The 22773-nt window shown below is 38.1% G+C and overlaps 1 protein-coding gene across 2 annotated transcripts in view; it reads left to right on the top strand.

Annotated features, from left to right (window-relative positions):
• The window catches only part of hmcn1 (hemicentin 1), a 107825-nt gene that overhangs the window by 76626 nt on the left and 8426 nt on the right, over window positions 1–22773 (top strand). For both annotated transcript variants that reach the window (XM_055185788.2, XM_055185786.2), the window contains exons 52-92: window positions 59–204; window positions 287–437; window positions 1263–1451; window positions 1595–1708; window positions 2267–2454; window positions 2557–2653; window positions 3694–3855; window positions 3988–4101; window positions 4298–4500; window positions 4654–4735; window positions 5228–5359; window positions 5501–5650; window positions 6387–6546; window positions 6633–6757; window positions 7140–7323; window positions 7440–7537; window positions 8493–8771; window positions 8857–9053; window positions 9358–9439; window positions 9525–9661; window positions 11225–11366; window positions 11463–11607; window positions 11689–11816; window positions 13199–13355; window positions 13766–13887; window positions 13976–14140; window positions 14229–14336; window positions 14421–14558; window positions 14684–14818; window positions 15927–16196; window positions 16492–16682; window positions 16765–16978; window positions 17193–17327; window positions 18845–19035; window positions 19170–19251; window positions 19391–19660; window positions 19757–19927; window positions 20106–20276; window positions 20353–20523; window positions 22321–22491; window positions 22577–22747. In XM_055185788.2, the coding sequence (XP_055041763.2) occupies window positions 59–204; window positions 287–437; window positions 1263–1451; window positions 1595–1708; window positions 2267–2454; window positions 2557–2653; window positions 3694–3855; window positions 3988–4101; window positions 4298–4500; window positions 4654–4735; window positions 5228–5359; window positions 5501–5650; window positions 6387–6546; window positions 6633–6757; window positions 7140–7323; window positions 7440–7537; window positions 8493–8771; window positions 8857–9053; window positions 9358–9439; window positions 9525–9661; window positions 11225–11366; window positions 11463–11607; window positions 11689–11816; window positions 13199–13355; window positions 13766–13887; window positions 13976–14140; window positions 14229–14336; window positions 14421–14558; window positions 14684–14818; window positions 15927–16196; window positions 16492–16682; window positions 16765–16978; window positions 17193–17327; window positions 18845–19035; window positions 19170–19251; window positions 19391–19660; window positions 19757–19927; window positions 20106–20276; window positions 20353–20523; window positions 22321–22491; window positions 22577–22747 (6438 nt within the window). The remainder of the gene's footprint in view (window positions 1–58; window positions 205–286; window positions 438–1262; window positions 1452–1594; window positions 1709–2266; window positions 2455–2556; window positions 2654–3693; window positions 3856–3987; window positions 4102–4297; window positions 4501–4653; window positions 4736–5227; window positions 5360–5500; window positions 5651–6386; window positions 6547–6632; window positions 6758–7139; window positions 7324–7439; window positions 7538–8492; window positions 8772–8856; window positions 9054–9357; window positions 9440–9524; window positions 9662–11224; window positions 11367–11462; window positions 11608–11688; window positions 11817–13198; window positions 13356–13765; window positions 13888–13975; window positions 14141–14228; window positions 14337–14420; window positions 14559–14683; window positions 14819–15926; window positions 16197–16491; window positions 16683–16764; window positions 16979–17192; window positions 17328–18844; window positions 19036–19169; window positions 19252–19390; window positions 19661–19756; window positions 19928–20105; window positions 20277–20352; window positions 20524–22320; window positions 22492–22576; window positions 22748–22773) is intronic.

The following is a 22773-nucleotide window of genomic DNA, read 5'->3' as shown; positions in this document are numbered from 1 at the left end:
TATGTGTCATACACATGTTAATTCTCTGCATCTGTTTGTATATGTTCCCTTTCTGCAGTCCCTCCAGTTATCAATAAAAATGACATTCCAGGAGAGGGTCTGTCCCCTAAAGAAGTAAAAATTAAGGTTAATAACACCCTTACACTGGAGTGTGAAGCTCAGGCTGTCCCAACACCTACCTTAGTGTGGTATAAGGATGGACAGGTGAGAAACACAAAACATATTTCTGTTATGTGGTACATTGACTCTGGGTTGTTGAATTTTCACTTTGTTTCTCATTTTGCAGATACTCAAAGCAGATGGGCGCATTACTGTCACGGCTAACGGTCGTATAGCTCAGATTAAACACACTCAGGTGTCCGATACAGGCCGCTACACCTGCCTTGCCACCAACATCGCCGGAGAGGATGAGAAGGACTTTGATGTAAATATACAAGGTGAACAAGTTTGATCCGTAGTGAGGAATTTCATTTTCTTCTTTCATCTAAACACAATCGGAATTCAGAATTCAATAAATTTTAGTTTGACAGAATGACATAATGGCCATCCATGTCAATTTATAAGATCATCTGAAACGTGTCTTTCATAAGTAAGGTGCATAATTGTTGTGAAACAAAATCCTGTCTGGTTTAATGAAGCAGATCTAATTTAAGGAAGATGTCTCCCCTTAGTGGCTGGTTTATGTAACTTTTATTGGGTGAATGGATCCTGTCAGTAAGCAATAAACCTTCTGCCAGAATCAGAGTATCTTATTTTGAGCTATTTTGTATCATTATTCAAAGTTTTTCTAACTGCACTGCAAAAAAATTATTTTCAAGAAAAAAGTTTCTTAGTATTTTTGTCTGATTTTCAGTAAAAATATCTAAAAATTCTTAAATAAGGATGCTTTTTCTTGATGACCAAAAATATCAAATTTAAGTGATTTTGTGCATAAAACAAGCCAAAAAATCTGCCAATGGGGTAAGCAAAGAAATCTTGAAAATTTTTCTTAAACACTAAATTCAAGAAAAAGTCAAGAAAAATTTGCTTACCCCATTGGCAGATTTTTTTGCTTGTTTTATGCACAAAATCACTTAATTTCATATTTTTGGTCTAAAAACTAGACTTATTTTCTTGGGTCGTTTTGCTCATCAAGAAAAAGCATCTTAATTTAAGAATTTACGTTTTTCTTTTACTGAAAACAAGACAAAAATACTAATAATTTTTTATCTTGAAAATCATTTTTTGAAGTGTGTGATGCTTAAAACGTGTCTGTTTCTCAGTTCCCCCCAGTTTCCGAGGCTCTGGTGACTCTGGTTCTGGCCCTGGTTATAATGGAGATGTGAGGGATGTGATTCTTAATAATCACATCTCACTATATTGTGAGACCAATGCTGTCCCACCTCCAGTGCTCACCTGGTACAAAGATGGACACCTGCTGTCCTCCAATGATAAAGTACTCATTCTGCCTGGTAATAAGCTTTGATTAGTTACATTGTTTATATGGCATTGCAAAATATATTATTGATACACTAATACTATGCTGTTTGTGATACTGTGCCTCTTTTTGTAATAATTTGCATGGTTATTACTGTATTTCTCATTTCTCACACAGGTGGAAGGGTCCTTCAGATCCCTCGGGCCCAAGAAGAGGATTCTGGGAGATACACCTGTGTAGCTGTGAATGAGGCTGGAGAAGACTCAATCCAATATGATGTCAGGGTATTGGGTAGGTTTAACCTGAATTTAAAATTACGTTTTCAGGCATAAAAAAATTGGGTAAAAAATTCCCTGATTATACAAACATGTTTAAGGTGTTTAAAGGGGAGATTCCACAAGACTTTTTTAAGATGTCAAATAAATCTTTGGTGTCCTCAGAGTGCCTATGTGAAGTTCTAGCTAAAAATACCATATAGGTAATTTATTATACCATGTTAAAGTTTTCATTTTGTAGGTGTGAGCAAAAATGTGTCGTTTTGGGGTGCGTCCTTTTTGAATGCAAATGAGTTGATCTCTTCACTAAATGGCAGTGCCGTGGTTGGATAGTGCAGATTAAGGGGTGATATTATCCCCTGACATCACAAGGGGAGCCAAATTTCAATGACCTATTTTTTTCACATGCTTGCAAAGAATGGTTTACCAAAACTAAGGTACTGGTTCGACCTTTTTCACATTTTCTAGGTTGATAGAAGCCCTGGGGACCCAATTATAGCACTTAAACATGGAAAAGCCAGATTTTCATGATATGTCCCCTTTAAATTGTATGTATTTTCTTGGATTTTGATAGTACCCCCATCAATTCGTGGTGCTGATGGTGACCTGCCCAAGGAAGTTACAGTGCTGGTTAACAAGACCACATTACTTGAATGCCAGGTGGATGGAAACCCTACCCCTAAAATCAGCTGGATTAAAGACAGTCAACCCGTCCCTTCAGACAGCACACACAAACTTCTGTCCAATGGCAGGACACTGCAGGTGTGTGACAGAAACCTTTTACATGGAAACTATTCATGTTTTATTATTATAAAGAAAATGTACTTCATAGTGATTGGCATCTGTTTGAATGTGTGTGTACAGATTTTGAACGCACAGGTGACAGATACTGGCCGTTATGTGTGTGTGGCTCAGAACTTAGCTGGAACAGCTGAGAAATATTTCAATCTTCATGTGCATGGTAAGTTTATCTTAAAACCTGTTTACTCTTGTATTCAAGTTTAAAAACTGCAAAAAAATATTTTAGACCACAAATATCAAATTTTAGTGATTTTGTGCATAAAACAAGCAAAAAAAATCTGCCAATGGGGTAAGAAAAAAAATCTTGAACATTTTTCTTAAACACTAAATTCAAGAAAAAATTGCTTACCCCATTGGCAGATTTTTTGCTTGTTTTATGCACAAAATCACTTAAATTTGATATTTTTGGTCTAAAAACTAGACTTATTTTCTTGGGTCGTTTTGCTCATCAAGAAAAAGAATCTTAATTAAAGAATTTTTAGATATTTTTACTGGAAACAAGACAAAAATACTAAGAATTTTTTTTCTTGAAAATCATTTTTTGCAGTGTGATAATCATAGAGGCTTGTGTTTCTTTGCACTGCAAAAAAGTTTCTTGTATTTTTGTCTTGTTTTTTAGGAAAAATATCTAAAAATGCTTAAATTAAGATGTATTTTCTTGATGAGCAAAATTACCTAGAAAAATAAGTCAATATGAAATATAAAATGTAAGACAATTTGTGCTTAAAACGAGCAAAAAAAATCTGCCAATGGAATATGAAAAATGTTCTTGAATTAAGTGTTTATGAAAAAAGTAAACTATTTCTAGAACATTTTTCTTATTCCATTGGCAGATTGTTTTTGCTTGTTTTAAGCACTAATTTACTTAAAGTTTGTATATTTTTTCTAAAAACTAGACTTATTTTCCTAGGTCATTTTGCTCATCAAGAAAATAAATTTTAATTTAAGAATTTGTAGATATTTTTACTGAAAACAAGACAAAAAAAACTAAGTAAGAAAGTCATTTTTTGCAGTGTGCGTTTGCATAAATGCATTTGGTAAAAACTCTAATCCACAGTGTTTTACAGTATATTTATGGTATACATTTGTATGAGTTTGAATCAATTTTATTTATGCTTTTTTAAAAATGTGAAATGCTGATTTAATGAAATGTGAATTTATAGCAGGTGACATCATGGTTGTCTTTGTTAATTTTGACAGTGACTCCAACCATTGTGGGTGCCAGAGAAGAGAATGTGACCGTGGTGGTAAATAACTTCATAGCTCTGAGCTGTGAGGCAACTGGACTGCCACCTCCCATTCTCAGCTGGTTCAAAGACAGAAGACCTGTGCAAGCAGGTGCTAACACACTCATAATGCCAGGTACATACTCATACACTTACATTATATAGAGACTCAATAGTCTACACTGCATACTGTATAAGCTATATTACACATACCTGTACAATAAGTCACCTGTCCTCCAGTCCACCTATTACTGTGTTCTCTCTTTAGGTGGTCGTACTCTCCAGATACTGAAGGCAAAGATGTCTGATGGTGGGACTTACAGTTGTGCGGCCATCAACCCAGCAGGAGAAGCCCAAAAACTCATTTATCTTACAGTATATGGTCAGTGTGTGCCTTTTCTAGTGTGAACCTAAAGAAAGATTTATTAAAATATAAAATAATATTTTTTTTGCTGTTTGATAAAAGTTGACAGCATAAAGGTTAGACATTGTACTGTTGTAACTTCACTTTCATATAGCAAGTGGTAAAATCCAAATCTTGTAAGCAAGATAGTGACATACATTACTGATCTCTTTAGTTCCCCCCAGTATCAGACACAGCGGCGGAGATGTTCCTGTGGTATTAAATGTGCGGGTAGGTAAATCCATCACTCTGGAGTGTGAATCTAATGCTGTACCTCCTCCCATCATCACATGGTACAAGAACGGACGGACGGTTACTGAAACTGCCAACCTGCGCATACTGGCTGACGGACAGATGCTGGAACTAAAAGAGACCGAGGTGCGTGTTTGTGTGTGAAAGAGCAGATGGACAGATGTTGGCTTTGGATTTAGTGATTTGAGTATTCAAAATTACAAAGCACTATTGTTTTTTAAAATAAATAAATAAATTTGCTCTACCACTCCCTTTCTCTTTATTCTCTCTCTCTCTCAGTTATCAGATACAGGCCAGTATGTCTGTAAGGCCACAAATGTAGCAGGTCAAGTGGACAAGAACTTCCATGTTAACATCCATGGTAAGAAACTAAATATAAACTGCAATTTAAACAATTACCCACAAATAGACAATTAGATTTTCAAAAAATTGACAATATTACTTACCAAATTGATATACAGGGGACATTTCACAAGACTTTTTTAAGATGTAAAATAAATCTTTGGTGTCCCCAGAGTGCACATATGAAATGTGCCGTTTTTGGGTGTCTCCTTTTAAATGCAGATGAGCTGATCTCTGCACTAAATGTCAGTGCCGTGGTTGGATAGTGCAGATTAGGGGCAGTATTATCCCCTTCTGACATCACAAGGGGAGACAAATTTCAATTACCTATTTTTCCACATACTTGCAGAGAATGGTTTACCAAAGCTAAGTTACTGGGTTGATCTTTTACACATTTTCTGGGTTGATAGAAGCAATGGGGACCCAATTATAGCACTTTAATATGGAAAAAGTCAGATTTTCATGATATGTCCCCTTTAAAGCTGATTTTACAATATGATTGTATATGTAGTTCCCCCCCGACTGGATGGCCCAGCAGTGGAGCGTGTGACAGAAACCATCAGTAATCCCGTCACCTTTGCCTGTGATGCCATAGGGATCCCTCCACCTTCCCTCACCTGGCTAAAGAACGGACGAGTTATCGGTAAGATAATTTTTTCCTCTATACTTCTTACTGTACAGGATCGCATGGAGTGCTTGAGCCTGTCGTATGCTGGGAATCACTCTGGATTCATATCACCTTTAATATTCAGTGTATGCTTTTGTTTATATTTTCTTTTTTTAGAGAATTCCGAGTCTCTTGAGATGCACATTCTGTCTGGGGGCAGTAAGCTGCAGATTGCCCGCTCACAGTTATCCGACAGTGGCACTTACACCTGTGTGGCATCCAATGTGGAGGGCAAGGCCCGCAAAAACTATCATCTTACTATACAAGGTTAACAACCAAACAACCTGGCAACCAATCAGCACACTCGTCACTTTTTCATCAATAAAAATTTCACATTTACATGGTTACATTCATAGATATTTATAAAGGCTAGATGTCTCGCCCGCGCTGCTGGCCAATTGAGTGGAGCGTCTGCATTTGGCGGCCATCTTACCCCAGGCAGCTCGCTCACTCGTAGCATTGAGTTAGTGGTGCAGGAACTTTTAAATGATCATAACTTGCTTAATTTTCTACCGATTTCAAATGATTTGGTTTGTTATAAATGTCAAAGATGTACCTATGACACTGCATACTTATACTAAAACAAAAAAAATCATGAAACATGTTAAAGCATCCAGAATTATAGCCACGTTAATAACGTTTGTAAGAAACCAAACCGTTTGAAAATTTGTCGAAAATTTAGCAAGTTATGATCATTTAAAAGTACATGCAACATTAAAACTCAATGCTACGAGTGAGCGAGCTGCCTGTGGTAAGATGGCCGCCAGGTGATGACGTTAGAGACTCCGCCTTAACACATCTAGCCTTTATACATATCTATGGTTACATTTATGTGATTTAGTATGCACTGTATTTAGATTGATATATTGTACTGTACAGCATAAAACAAAGATGGTGTTTTAGTTGAGGATGCATTTAAATAAGATGTAACATCATTATAAAGTAAGCTTTGTAGCAGCTGTTACCTGACTAGGCTAATGTACCATGTTTGTGCGTTCCTCAGTCCCACCAATCATCTCAGGATCAGAGTTACCAAATGAAATGAGCGTTCTGCTGAACGACAGCATCCAGCTGATGTGCCGTGCCGAAGGGACCCCAACTCCTGAGATCCAGTGGCTGAAGGATGGGAAGACACTTAGCAGAACTGCCCAGAGTAACATCAAGTGAGAGCATTGGCAAAACCTTTCATAATGCATAATGTGGTAATATTACTTATTAACACAAGTAAACATAAGCTCACTTTTTCCAGAATCAGTCCTGACGGCAGCACACTAACTGTGACAGCACTCCATACATCCGACAGTGGAAAATACACATGTGTGGCCACCAATCAGGCTGGAGAGGAAGACAGAATATTTAACTTAAATGTCTATGGTGAGTTTCGATCAATCAACAATAAGAAGGCTGCAATGGTCGGCATGAAGTGTATAAGGTTGTGAAAGCTTTTTAACTTGTGACCAAGGCCAGGTTTTCTAGCTGGCTAACATAGATGAAAGTGTGTTGGAATTGAGAACTGTCTTTATTGTCTTGTAAGCATCAGATCAAAATTTACATTATTTTGCAATTACATTATTAAAATGCTAACATTTAAGGATTTTGACCCCAAAATAGTACAAACCTTAACAATCGAGTTCTCTACAGGGCTCTTTGCTTGAAGAGAGCAAAACATTTCTCATTTTGTTACAAACTCCAGAATGAATCCAGAGCCAAACATAGTCTTTTCCCAGACATTTGATAGCTCCGTGCCTGTTTGCAGTTCCTCCTCTGATCCAAGGGAACGGGCCTGCAGCCAAGGAACTGACCGCGGTGCTGGACAGCCCAGTAAATATGGAATGTGTAGCCATTGGTTCTCCACCTCCGCAGCTCAACTGGCTGAAGAACGGTCTGCCGTTGCCAGTGTCCTCACAGATCCGACTGTTGTCTGCAGGCCAGGTGCTTCGGTAAGAGATCCCACATGTTCAAAACATGATGTCAGGTGAATGAAACTGATAGCTGAGTCGTGTTACCGCATGCCTTGCATCTGAATATGATGTCTGATTGTCATTTTCTATTTTAGCATTGCTCGTGCACAGGTTTCGGATGGAGGCACATATACTTGTGTAGCCTCAAATAGAGCTGGAGTGGACAACAAATACTACAATCTACAGATGTATGGTAAGTTAATTTATCTTTATTACACAGCTCTTGGTAATAAGCAGGTTAATGTACAGTCAGCTGATTGGGTTTGAAAATAAACCGGTTTCATGTTGATTCTGTGCATTATCTTTTACTGCATTGCAAAAAATGATTTTCAAGAAAATGATTTTCAAGAAAAAATGTTCTTAGTGTTTTGTCTGATTTTCAGTAAAAATATCTAAAAATTCTTAAATTAAGATGCTTTTTCGGGATGAGCAAAACAACCCAAGAAAATAAGTCTAGTTTTTAGACCAAAAATATAAAATTTAAGTGATTTTGTGCATAAAACAAGAAAAAAAAATCTGCTAATGGGGTAAGCAAATTTTTCTTGAATTTTTCTTGAATTTAGTGTTTAAGAAAAATGTTCAAGATTTTTTTTTTGCTTACCCCATTGGCAGATTTCTTTGCTTGTTTTAGCACAAAATCACTTAAATTTCATATTTTTGGTGTAAATGCTAGATTTATTTTCTTGGGTTGTTTTGCTCATCAAGAAAAAGCATCTTAATTTAAGAATTTTTTGATATTTTTACTGAAAAAAAATTCTTAGTATTTTTGTCTTGTTTTCAGTAAAAATATTAAAAAAAATCTTAAATTAAGATGCTTTTTCTTGATGAGCAAAACGACCCAAGAAAATAAGTCTAGTTTTTAGAACAAAAATATGAAATTTAAGTGATTTTGTGCTAAAACAAGCAAAAAATCTGCCAATGGGGTAAGCAAAAAAATCTTGAACATTTTTCTAAAACACTAAATTCAAGAAAAAATTCCTTACCCCATTGACAGATTTTTTGGCTTGTTTTATGCACAAAATCACTTAAATTTCATATCTTTTGCAGTGTGTACATGTATAATTCCAAAGATTCCTACTGTGAACATTGACTATATATACTATATATACTATATTAATGCAAACTAATTTCCTGTAACATGGCACTAGTTCCTCCTAGTTTGGACGGAGCAGGCAGCACAGAGGAAGTGACAATCGTGAAAGGAAATACAGCCACTTTCACCTGCATCGCAGATGGGACACCCAGCCCCACCATTACATGGCTGAGAAACGGTGCAGCGTTGCCTAAAGACTCCCACCTGTCACTCTTCAACCAAAACGCCACCTTGCGGATTTCCCTCGCAAAAGTCAACCACACTGGACGCTACACCTGCACTGCACGTAACCAGGCTGGAGATGCAAGCCGCCACTTCAGCCTTAAAGTACTGGGTGAGAGAAAGTACAACAAAATCACAGTATTTGCACTTTTTTATGACATCAACAAACTTTTTATGACATCAATTGCCTTTCCCAGACCCACCACAGATAAACGGTTCTGGTGCACCCACTGAGGTCTCTGTGGTGGTGAATCATATCTTAGAGCTGGTATGTGAGGCCGATGGCATACCTGTACCTACTCTCACCTGGCTGAAGGATGGCCGGCCACTGCCTCAGACAGACAGCATTAGACTCCTGAGAGATGGAGAGGTGCTCAGAATTGCTTCGGCTCAGGTAAAACAGATGACTTAAAGGATAAAGATATAATGTAGACAGTAGGATTCTGTAGGCATCGTGTATAAGCATCTCACATGATGATTTATTTCTTCATTCATTTTCCCGGAAAAAGACTGATTTCCTAAAACAAGATTCCTGTTTCATTTACATTATTGCATTTTGCAGAAGCTTGTATCCAAAGCGATGCGCAACATATCGAGGATAATATACTATATATAATTAAAACCTTCTGTGAACCAATGTTATCTTCCATGTGTCAACCTATTTTTGCTAACCTGCACACATTTACAAACACGTGCAGGTGGAGAACACTGGACGATACACCTGTTTGGCCTCCAGCCCTGCTGGAGATGATGATAAAGAGTTTCTTGTCAGAGTACATGGTGGGTATCAATTGAAAATAATAGTTTTCTATAATTTCAAGAAAATTTTAAGTAATAATGGCAAGTAATGTCAATTTGTCAACAGTTCCACCCAACATTGCTGGAGAAGGTGGTGTGCAGGACGTGTCTGTCTTGAAAAACAGACAGGTGACCCTTGAGTGTAAATCAGATGCAGTTCCACCTCCAGCACTCAGCTGGCTTAAAGATGGAGCACCTCTGAAGGTATTCAACAACATGGATATTTAATAATCATTATTATTTCGAATTATTGTTTCTTTTTTCCAGTATATTTGTCTAACAATAAATTACTTTTCACTCTTAACTCATTCCCCGGCAGCCTTTTTTTTTCAGGCTGTAAAGCGTTTTGAATGGCCATAGGTCTGTTAAAAGCGCTATATAAATGCAGTCCATTACCATAAGTTGCCCGCCAACATTTTTTGTGATTTTCACATAATGCCTTCCAGGAAAATGTTCTTCTAAAATATATAAACATACAATATATCAAATGAAAGAACAGACCCTCTGCTTTCAAACAAACAAACAAACAAATGGAAATAAAATTTAATCCGACCTATATTTTTAAATATAGCTCTGAAATATGGGTATTTTTCTTCAAAAATATTTTTTTTTTAGGAAAAAGCTGAAATAATTGCATTTTTGTGAAGGTATTTTGTTATGCTGTATTCAGACCAGTTGCATTTGAGGCGTCAAGCGCAAGTGATTTCAATGTTAAGTCAATGTAAAGACGCGTTGACGCGTGTCTGGAGGTCTCACGGCGCAAATGAGGCATTTAGCGCGGCGCGGTAGACGCGATTCCACCTCATGCCGCGAATTGAGCGTTGCCGTGGGAAATGCGCGAGTGGAAAAATTTTAACCTTGGCAGAAAAACACGCCGCGTTAACCAATCAGGAGCTTGCTCTACTAGTAACATGATTACAGGAAGCGAGCGGAGTCGCAGAAGCCCCTCCCATGACGCGAATTTCCGCGCGAATGTCTCGATAACTAGAATTTCACACGGCAGCTTTCACGCGAGAATGAAGCGAGTACACTCAAAATGTTCAAGCGTCCAACTACGCGCGGTAGACGTGAATTTGACGCCTCACCCCTCGTTCAGACAGCCAGCGACATTATCGCTGTGTGTTGCCCGTTTCTTTCAATGAGGCATGTTTAAACCTGGTTGTCATAAATAAATGAGTACCATCCACTCCAGTAACTGACGAGAGAAGGATGACGTGAATGCTACTGCTTCGTTCTCATTGGTACTCGCTCCCGAAATTCGCTCAACATTTGCATAAAGTTAAACTTTTCTGAACTTTCTCGCATTGCTGGACACGCCCATACGGTCGCCAACGGTCACTTTGGTTCGTTTTGCCGGAAGTTGCCAGGTTTCCATTGAATTGAATGAGATCATGTCGCTCTGCTACTGCTGGTCGCTGTCTGTCTGAATGGGGCGTTAAACGCTTCTGGTGTGAACCCAACATTAGAGATCAGATTTAGAACTATTATCAAAACATACACAGATTGTAAAATGAATAAATAATTTTTTTATTAATATTTTTTATAAATTGGGTAAGTGCGCCATCTAGTAGATAATCGCAGTATTGCGGATAACCATAAAACCTTATCAGGAACACGGTTTTCATGCAAATGTTTTCTCTTAATTGACGAGATAACTCGTCAGTGGTGGGTGAAGAGTTAAACTCTCAGTGATAGAAAATGAGACTTCCTGTGCCAACCAGCTAGTGATGTCTTTGCAATTTAACAGCTTTTGTCATCTTTCTTCAGGTGTCTCCACGTGTGCGTGTCTTATCTAATGGCCGATACCTGCAGATAAATAATGCAGAGCTGGGAGATGGTGCCCAGTACACCTGTGTGGCTAGCAATGTTGCTGGAGAAACCAGACGACACTTCAACCTTAGTGTTAATGGTAAAAGATGTTTACAATACTGCTGTTGTGACTTACTAGTTATATGATATACCTAATAATATATGCAACTGGTTTAATGTGCTTGTCTATTTGCAGTTCCTCCCACAATTAAAGATGGTCCTCAGTCTGTGTCGGTTCATGTTAATAAAGAAATTGTGCTGGAGTGTGTGGTGAATGGAGTACCTGCTCCACGCATCACCTGGAGGAAACATGGGTCCATCCTGGCAGGAAACAACCCCAGGTCAGTATCACACAGCTGTCTATAGTAGTTCAGCTCTTGATTCAGTTCATAACATCCCCCTTGTGTGTGTTACTTGTTAAGGTACAGGTTTGATGTGGATGGCTCTCTTCGGATCTTTTCGGCTAAAGTGACTGATACAGGCCGCTACATGTGCATGGCTACTAATCAGGCAGGCACAGAGCGTAAAAGAGTAGATCTGCAGGTTTATGGTGAGTCTCTGAAATATTGTTTTTGTTTTGTACATAAGTAGGGAAAATTTTAGGGGTCTTTTTAAATCAGAATTATATATTTTTTATTTTCACTATTAATTTTTACCATTAGGAGATTGTTATCTGATGAATAAAATTTTTGGTTTTCAAGGTGCTCCTAAATGGACAGTCTCCCAAATTAACATTTCCTGTTACTGCTAACATACACTCACCTAAAGGATTATTAGGAACACCTGTTTAATTTTTCATTAATACAATTATCTAATCAACCAATCACATGGCAGTTGCTTTAATGCATTTAGGGGTGTGGTCCTGGTCAAGACAATCTCCTGAACTGCAAACTGAATGTCAGAATGGGAAAGAAAGGTGATTTAAGCAATTTTGAGTGTGGCATGGCTAGTCTGAGTATTTCACAATCTGCTCAGTTACTGGGATTTTCCTGCATAACCATTTCTAAGGTTTACAAAGAATGGTGTGAAAAGGGAAAAACATCCAGTATGCGGCAGTCCTGTGGGCGAAAATGCCTTGTTGATGCCAGAGGTCAGAGGAGAATGAGCCGACTGATTCAAGCTGATAGAAGAGCAACTTTGACTGAAATAACCACTCGTTACAACCTAGGTATGCAGCAAAGCATTTGAGAAGCCACAACACGCACAACCTTGAGGCGGATGGGCTACAACAGCAGAAGACCACCGGGTACCACTCATCTCCACTACAAATATGTTGCCTGGTCTGATGAGTCTTGATTTCTGTTGAGACATTTAGATGGTAGAGTCAGAATTTGTCGTAAACAGAATGAGAACATGGATCCGTCGTGCCTTGTTGCCACTGTGCGGGCTGGTGATGGTGGTGGTGTGATGGTGTGGGGGATTTTTTCTTGGCGGACTTTGGGCCCTTTGGTGCCAGTTGGGCATTGTTTGGGTGCCGCGGCCTGCCTGGGCATTGTTTCTGGCCGTGTCTATCCCTTTATAACCACCATGTACCCATCCTCTGATGTCTACTTCCAGCAGGATAATGCACCATATCACAAAGCTCGAATTATTTCAAATTGTTTTTTTTGAACATGACAATGAGTTCACTGTACTAAAATGGCCCCGACAGTCACCAGATCTCAACCCAATAGAGCATCTTTGGGATGTGGTGGATGTGCATCCCACAAATCTCCATCAACTGCAAGATGCTATCCTATCAATATGGGCCAACATTTCTAACGAATGCTTTCAGCACCTTGTTAAATCAATGCCATATAGAATTAAGCCTGTTTTGAAGGCGAAAGGGGGTCAAACACAGTATTAGTATGGTGTTCCTAATAATCCTTTATGTAAGTGTATAGTAAACATGCTTTAACAAATTATTAAAATAAAAAGAAACTCTTATTTCAGTGCCGCCCTCCATCGCCGAGGGTCCCACTAACATCACTGTGATGGTGAATGTCCAAACAACACTTTCCTGTGAGGCCACCGGCATCCCCAAGCCCTCCGTCAGCTGGACCCAAAACTCTCAAGCCCTTAACACTGACCAGAACCAGAATATGTACAGGTTCAGCCAGGTTTCCTCCCTCTCCTCTTATCACCTCTCACTGTATCACCAACCAAAGTATCCATTACAGTTTGGATCACAACATGAGCCTGATACTTAAAGTCAACATGAAACTACTTTTGTAATGTGTCATTTTTCCATGTGGCCATTTTTTTCATTCGATTTAAATATAGTGAATTGATTTTATCATCCCATAATTGATTGAAGCAAGAAAAATGAGCTTTTCATACCAAAGGTGAGGGGCTAAAAGGATGGACAGGACATTAGCCAAATAGGAAAGTCATTCCAAAAGTGTTGGAAATTTTTTTCAATTACATTTCATGTTGACTTTTACAGTACAGACAAAGAGACTTGAGCTTCAATGAACAATGGTACCTAGTTAATCAGTTTATAATACTTTATATCCTCAGGCTGCTTTCTTCAGGGTCTCTGGTCATTATAGCACCTACACTTGATGACACAGCATTGTACGAGTGTGTTGTATCCAATGAGGCAGGACAGGAGAGCAGAGCCATTCAGCTGACTGTTCATGGTAAATTTTCTACTAACATATATGTGCCATCCGTATTAAAGATTGTGAGTTTCAGGGGGAGCTTTTGTTTGTTTGTTTGTTTTTTCAGTTCCGCCCTCTATTGCTGATGAGGCTACAGAGCTTGTTGTGAGCAGACTGTCCCCGGTGGTTCTTGGCTGTACCGCATCTGGTGTACCTCACCCCACTTTATACTGGAGCAAAGATGGATTAAGATTGTCCAGCAATGGAGAGGGATATACAATATTGCCATCAGGTTCTGTGAAATATATATATTTTTTAAATGTAACTATTAAAGTGTTCTGCATCTAAATGTTCTTTTACCTTTCCCTGTTCTCTTACAGGTCCTCTCGAGATCACCGCCGCACAACTCAGTCACTCAGGCCATTACTCTTGTATGGCCAAAAATGCTGCTGGCACCGCCCACCGACACGTTCAGCTAACAGTACACGGTAAGAGACAGCACATGCAGAATGACAAAGAATACAATTTGGACATTAATATGAAAAACAAATGTGTTGCGGCCCATCTTTCAGATCCACCAGCGATACAATCACACCCCTCAACACTGGATGTAATCCTGAACAACCATGTGACTCTGCCCTGCAGAGCAACAGGCTCCCCTCGCCCAACAATCACTTGGCAGAAAGAGGGCATCAACATCTTTACCACAGGTGAAAGCAAAAACTAGCACGGAGGTTATATGTAGTTATACAGTATATGTATATCTGGTTCCAAAAACATTTAATGTGAACTTAATGAGGATAGTAGACATTAACTTATTGCCTTCCTTCATTAGGAGGAGGTTTAACGGTGCTTCCCAATGGTGGTCTACAGATCTCCAAAGCTAAAGTGGAAGATTCAGGAACCTACATGTGTGTGGCTCAGAATCCAGCAGGCACTGCACTTGGAAAAACCAAACTGAGAGTGCAAGGTTAGACTCGCATTAGATGTGCTTAGAGTTACAGTTAAATGTCTCTAGTGACTCACAAGTGTTATGTCATTCCTTTATATTGATGTCACAGTAATATTATGTTCTATATAAAATATATAGTATCAGTGGTCTCCAAGGCACATTCTATAAATAGCCTCAATTTTAATATTTATTTATTACATATTTTTTATATTAGCTTGGCTTCTTTTATGTATGTTAACATTTTAAACAATGATAAAACAAAATAAAATAAAATCAGCAAGTAATTTTTTTTGAGTAGACTAAAAAAAGGATAAAAAAGTAGCCCTCCAGAATGTTTTATTCATTGTGGTAGCCCTTGCTCACAAAAAGGTTGAAAACACCAGGTATATAGTCATATATACAGTATTTATAATATAGTTATATTTTAACAATAAAATAATATATATGTATATATGTATGTATGTATGTATATGTATGTGTATAATAATATATTTTTAAAAATATTATAATAAATATTTTTAAAATGAAATCCAAAGGGCAATGGGTCTCATTCACTAAGCATGCGTACGCACAATTTGTTCGTAAAATGTGCGTACGGATGTTTTAACTTACAAATCATGATTCAACAAAAACTTTCGTACAAAATTTTTTTTTAAATGTATGCAAAAATGTAAGAACAACTTAGACCACACATACGCAAAAATCATGAACAAGGATAAAATATATAACACAGATATATATTATAGGGTTCTTTTTCCTTGTTCATGATTATTGCGCATGTGTGGTCTAACTTGTTCTTACATTTTTGCAAACATTTAACAAATTTTAGTATGAAAGTTTTTGTTGAATCATGATTTGTAAGTTAACGAACAAATTTGTGCAGATGCATTCTTAGTGAATGAGACCCATGGCTTTTAGCATGATTGTAATCTTACCCGTCTCCTATGCCTCCTTGGTCGCCAGTTTGAATCTCACCCAGAGCGGGTCGAGCAGAACCATTACATAATATCTCATCAAGATATCTTAAGTCAAATTCTGTTTTTTTTTCACCTTATGGTTGATTTGGACTTTAAATGTCATCTGCTTTTCTCTTAGCTTTAAGTACTGTGTTATTTTTCTTCTGCAGTGCCGCCTGTTATCACATCTTACATCAAAGCCTATACTGTAGCACTAGATGGATCTGTGACTTTGCAGTGCAACTCAGAGGGTTTCCCCACGCCCTCTATCACCTGGTATAAGGACGGGCAGCCGTTGAGTGAGTCGGTGCGACAGCGGGTTTTGAGCACAGGGGCGCTGCAGATCGCCTTCGCTCAGCCTGGAGACACAGGCAGATATACCTGCACCGCTGCTAATGTGGCTGGAAGCATCAGTCTGGAGATGAGCCTCACTGTACAAAGTGAGTAAGAGCAATCTTGGATGAATAAATGGATCAGTATTAAAATTCTGTGTAATTTAGTATAACATTTGAAAAACACTAAAAATAAAAATAGTGGATTTAATAAGCTATATGTGACCCAGTCTGTGAAAGAAATTCTGGGAAAATATAATCTCGATATATCTAATATTGACTGAGTAAGGTCAAAGATTGAAGTCATCAAACTTCTAAAACACTAAATTATGAGACTTAAGCCTGGATTTTACAGACAGGGTCACATATGGTTTAAATGAGTAATAATACCCCCCCCCCTCAGTCCCTCCGTCCATACGCAGTGGAGAGTCAGAATTGACTGTAGTGGAGAACACTCAAGCTCTGCTGACCTGTTTGGCAGAGGGTGTCCCTCAGCCTACCATCAGTTGGGAGAAAGATGACATACCACTCATGGACACTACTGGAGAATACACAATCCTGCCTACAGGAGAGCTTCTCATAGACGCTGCACAGGTCAGACTTTATTTATTCAATACCAATCAAAATTTGTACAAATATCATGGCAGTTTCCTAATGCATCTCACTATGTATATAGCCTGAGGATTCTGGGAGTTACACATGTGTCGGCACCAACTCAGTAGGGCAGGACAGTCGTACCATTAGTCTGTCTGTTCATACACATCCAGTCTTCACTGAGCTCCTGGGAGATGTGGCGCTCAACAAAGGAGAGCGTCTCATGTTGACCTGCGGGGTTCTTGGCATCCCTTCTCCAAAGATCACATGGGCATTCAACAACAATATCATCCCTGGTACAGATCATCATCACTTTGTTCATACATACAGAGAGCAGTTATTAGTATAAAAACAATTTTACCTTATTGCATAGTAGATAGAATATAAGCAAATATTTAAGTAATTTGAGAGCACAGAAAAGGTAGGGAGACCTGTCACTGCTGCTTTAGTTTGATTTCTTTACAGGATTATGGATAATGTAAAACAGGTTTACTTTTATTCTTCCCACAGTCCAGTATGATCCTGGTAATGGCTACAGTGAGCTGGTGATTGAGCGCGTGAATAAAGATGATTCGGGCACTTATTCCTGTGTTGCTGAGAACAACGTAGGATCCATCAAATCTCTGGGATTTGTCTATGTTAAAGGTGAACATCTGGATTTCTGTTACAGTATATGTCTTACTTAACCCTCAATTAGTCCTTGGGATGTATATAACCCCAATCGACATTTCATTAGTTAAAAAAAGTGGTTCCCTTTATTTCAGAGATATAACATTTTGTGACTTTTCTTAATTATTCTATACATACACAAAAACTGGGCTTAATTCGGTTGTTCTGAAAGTATGTAAAAAACATTTTTGATTAATCTGGTCTTCGGGGTCAGTATGACTAGCCTGATCCAACCAGACTCTCGTACATTCATTGAATTTGTCGTTACTTCGGTTGAGGAGGGTCCTTTGTTTAAGTTTAAAACTATTGGATCTGCCCAGAGTCACTCAGGATCTGCCCGAAACCGGCCTGAAACAACAAGTATGAATAATCAGACCAACAAAACTTAGAAAACCTGGTGCTTCTTGCTCCGGCTTTAACTTCTGTATATTCAGCAGTTTTGCAATAACGGACCGAATAGCATTTCTCACGTCTTTCTCCGCTTCCATTACTAAACTACAACTCAAACTGACGCACGACCTCAACGTCATCATTCTTAGCCACCCCACTCTGTTCGCTGATTGGACCTGCAGATTTTTGCAGGAGAAAACGAAACTCTATACAACAGTCCCAGACGTAGTACTGAAGCGAAATGAAAATTAAGCGGAAGCACGTAGGAGGGCGGAGCCAGGCTACAGTATGACCCCAATTGAAAATGAATGGGAAATGCAAAATATTTTACTTTTTTCCATTTGTCAAAAAAAAAAAGAATAAATCCAGCATAAATCAGAACATTTTCACATAGAAATTAATGCCTGGTACTTGTGCACAAATGTAATGTAAAAACACATGCTCACACAAACACATCTCTCTCTGTCTCTCTCTCTCTCACGCACACACTCTCTCTCACACATGCATGCACACACAAACACACTTACATTCAATTCAATTTCTGTGGCATTTTGTAAAAACAGACATTTCAAAATGCATCAAAAACTACAAAAAATAAACTAAAGTAGTGATGTGAGCAGTTGGCCATATCCAGTAAAATGAATGGGTCTCTATGGCCCTCTGCTGATCAAAGCTATTTCTTTCCTAAAAGGTAATTCCTTTAGTTTTATCTCTAACCAGCAAAAGGTGGAATTCTACACCTAACAGCTAGATTAATATCCAGAAACTATTTAAATTAAATTTAGATAATCATTTAAGTGATTTGTGTGACCTGAAAGCTAATGGTGTAGTTGAGGATTTTTGTGGTAAAAGGGTACAAAAGTACTTCAAATCTCTCAAAACACAGCTTTATTATATAGATGAGAAGTAAACAAAAAAAGATATTTATTATTTGTATTATTGAAAATCTATATTTTTCTAACAATTTTGGAGTCGTATAAAACCCAAGGGTCAGTAGTGTAAACAGGAAACGAGGACCATTTGAGGGTTAAGTAAGTATATGACTAAGTCCACGTGTGCCTGTAACTTCTAAGAACCTGAACGTCTGCTCCATCCATCTTCAGAACCACCCATAATAGATGGAGATGTTCATTCAAACCGCATTGAGCCTCTGGGAGGGAACGCCATACTTAACTGTGAGGTGCGAGGTGACCCTCTGCCCACCATCCGCTGGAGCAAAAAGGGCATTAGTGTGCAGATCACCAACCGTATACGACAGCTTGACAATGGATCTCTAGCCATCTACGGCACAGTGGTACAAAAACACAACAGCTGCAATATTAAAATGCATTTTTCCATTTTTGCAATGTCCCAAAGCAAATCATGTTCCACTGAAAAAAGAGTTTATCTATGAATATGAAATGCATTGTTTGTATTGAACTCTTACAGAGTGAAGATGCTGGAAATTACATGTGCGTGGCCACAAATGACGCAGGTGTGGTCGAAAGAACAGTCACATTGACTTTACAAAGTAAGAGTCTAAAAAACACATGCCCAGAAATATCAAACATTGACAACACTTAAACTTTGTCATCACAGAATACTCTCACGATAAATAAAAACATACAAACAATAAAAATAATATGAATAACATCAGCGTTGTACTGTAGGTTCTCCAACCATCACTGTAGAACCAGTGGAGACAGTAGTAGATGCAGGTTTCACAGTGATGCTTAACTGCCAGGCAGAGGGGGAGCCCATTCCTGTTATCGAGTGGTCCCGTCAGGGGCGTCCCCTACTGGGTAACGACCGCATCACCGTCCTAAATAATGGTTCTCTGCGGATCAGTGGCGCTCAGAAAGAGGACACAGCAGAGTATGAGTGTGTAGCCCGAAATCTGTTGGGTTCTGTGCTGGTGCGTGTGTCCCTTACAGTGCGCGGTAAGCTAAACTGAACTTTTACTCTTTTAGCCAGTATTCAGACATTCATGATGTCACTTCATTAAAATAGGGGACACAATTTTGTGTGTTTTACAGTGCATGGAGGTTACTCTGAATGGATGGAGTGGGGAGCCTGCAGTGTTTCCTGTGGCACAGGAGTTCAGAGGAGACTGAGACAATGCAATAACCCACTTCCTGCTAATGGGGGGCGCCACTGCACTGGGGGAGCAGCAGAATCACGCAGCTGTAAAGGCAAACCTTGCCCAGGTAAATTTGCATGCTGATTTTGACTAAGTAAAGCAATTTTTTGTGAAACTGTAGATTACTCTAATGAAAATATTGCAAGTATTTATGATGAAAAAATCTAAAATGCTCCAGAAAACAATGATTAGTAGTTAATCTCCCTAACCTTTTATTTATGGATTTATCCCTCTTTGTCTTACAGTGGATGGTAATTGGTCAGAATGGTCTCCCTGGGAAGAATGCTCTCGTACCTGTGGTCAAGGTAACAGGACTAGAGTGCGCACCTGTAGTAACCCTCATGCCCAACATGGGGGCAGAGCCTGTGAGGGCAAAGCAGTGGAGGCCATCATGTGTAATATAAAGCCATGCCCAGGTGAGTGAATTAGGCTTACTGTATGCTGCATATGCATGTTGGTATGTGTCAGTCTGACAGCCTTCTTATCTGTCAGTGGCTGGAAACTGGGGTACCTGGTTGCCATGGAGCCCTTGTAGCGAAACGTGTGGCAAAGGAATGCAGACAAGATTTCGACTGTGCAACAACCCTCCGCCTTCATTTGAAGGACCATCCTGTGAAGGACTAGACAGTCAGACACAAATGTGCAATGAGAGGAACTGTCCTGGTAAGCTTTCTGGTGATAATCTCACAACCTTTGAGCTGCTAACCCAATGCCCCACTACACTTTTTAAGTAAGTTTCACATGGAATTTTACGTAATTGCTTAAAAAAGCAAATTTTTAACCTAAATTGCTTAAAATTCAATGTAAAATTTACTTAAAAATTGCAGTTGCTTAAATTGCTTAAAATTCCATGTAAAACTTACTTAAAAATTGTAATTGCTTAAAATTCCATGTAAAACTTTTACTTAAAATATTGCAATTGCTTAATTTACTTAAAATTCCATGTAAAACTTTTACTTAAAAAAGTGCAATTGCTTAAATTGCTTAAAATTACATATAAAACTTACTTAAAAATTGCAATTGCTTAAAATTCCATGTAAAACTTTTACTTAAAAAAGTGCAATTGCTTAAATTGCTTAAAATTCCATATAGACGGGTTGCACGGCGACGTCACTAACTGGTTGCGCGCGCAACCGAGAGGCAGAAAGACGAGAAGTGCATTGTGTTGTATGCTAGTAGCGGTGTCTGTAAGTCAAAATGCCAATGAGTTGTTGCGTGGAAAATAGTACCAACAGAGTCAGTGCTGGGTGCCTGATGTTAACATACCAGTAGATGCGACTATCACGTTACTAGCATAATAATTATAACATTGTAATTCATACATGTATCACAGTAACACTGCAAAAATAAAGACAGAAAAACAGATACAACTAAAATCAAGTCTTATTTATATACAAACAATAAAGAACGCTTCAATAATTAAGGTTGTTGCAGTAGCGGATCAGCTCACCAATCGGGCTTTCTGCCTCCTGGATGCGCGCGCACCCTGCAATGTTTGTAAACTTGCAACCCCTCTATAAAACTTGTACTTAAAAAATTGCAATTGCTTAAATTGCTTAAAATTCCATGTAAAACTTACTTAAAAATTGCAATTGCTTAAAATTCCATGTAAAACTTTTACTTAAAAAATTGCAATTGCTTAAATTGCTTAAAATTCCATGTAAAACTTACTTAAAAATTGCAATTGCTTAAAATTCCATGTAAAACTTTTACTTAAAAAATTGCAATTGCTTAAATTGCTTAAAATTCCATGTAAAACTTACTTAAAAATTGTAATTGCTTAACATTCCATATAAAACTTGTACTTAATAAATTGCAATTGCTTAAATTGCTTAAAATTCCATGTAAAACTTACTTAAAAATTGCAATTGCTTAAAATTCCATGTAAAACTTTTACTTAAAAAATTGCAATTGTTTAAATTGCTTAAAATTCCATGTAAAACTTTTACTTAAAAAATTGCAATTGCTTAAATTGCTTAAAATTCCATATAAAACTTGTACTTAAAATATTGCACTTGCTTAAATTGCTTAAAATTACATGTAAAACTTTTACTTAAAAAATTGCAATTGCTTAAATTGCTTAAAATTCCATACAAAACTTTTACTTAAAAAATTGCAATTGCTTAAAACTACATGTAAAACTTTTACTTAAAAAATTGCAATTGCTTAAATTGCTTTAAATTCCATGTAAAACTTTTTGCAATTGCTTAAAATTCCATGATAAACTTACAAAAAATTGCAACTGCTCAAATTGCTTAAAATTCCATTTAAAACTTACTTTAAAAAATTGCTATTGCTTTAAATTTCACGTAAAACTTACTTAAAAAAGTGGATGCAAAAATGGCGCACTATATTGTAATTTTTTAAGTAAATCCAGCGTGTTATTTTTTTAAGTGTAGTTACGCTCTAGAAACAATCAAAAAAACAACACTGGCTTAATCTTTTTCCACTCTTCAACAGTGGATGGAAAGTGGTCATCATGGGTAAGCTGGGGGGCATGTAGCGTTTCTTGCGGAGGTGGTTCCAGACAAAGGACGCGTATGTGTGCCAACCCCGCCCCCCAACATGGGGGACGGCAATGTGAGGGAAATGGCATACACATTGATTTCTGCAACAATGAACCCTGTCCCAGTGAGTAAACACAACTCTATTATACACAGACACACACTAGTTTAATGCGTGTAGCAATAAGAAAAAAATTAACTCTCTCTAATAGTACATGGTAACTGGGGTCCATGGAACAGCTGGGGGAGCTGTAGCAGGACCTGTAACGGCGGTCAGATGCGTCGCTACAGAACATGTGACAATCCAAGACCGGCAAACGGAGGCAGAGCGTGTACTGGATCAGACGCACAAATCCAAAAGTGCAACACGCCTAGCTGCCCTGGTACAGCACTCATTCACAAGCATACA

This window comes from Misgurnus anguillicaudatus, chromosome 18, assembly GCF_027580225.2.
Source record: "Misgurnus anguillicaudatus chromosome 18, ASM2758022v2, whole genome shotgun sequence".
Taxonomy (NCBI): domain Eukaryota; kingdom Metazoa; phylum Chordata; class Actinopteri; order Cypriniformes; family Cobitidae; genus Misgurnus; species Misgurnus anguillicaudatus.
This window is presented reverse-complemented; position numbering and strand designations above follow the sequence as displayed.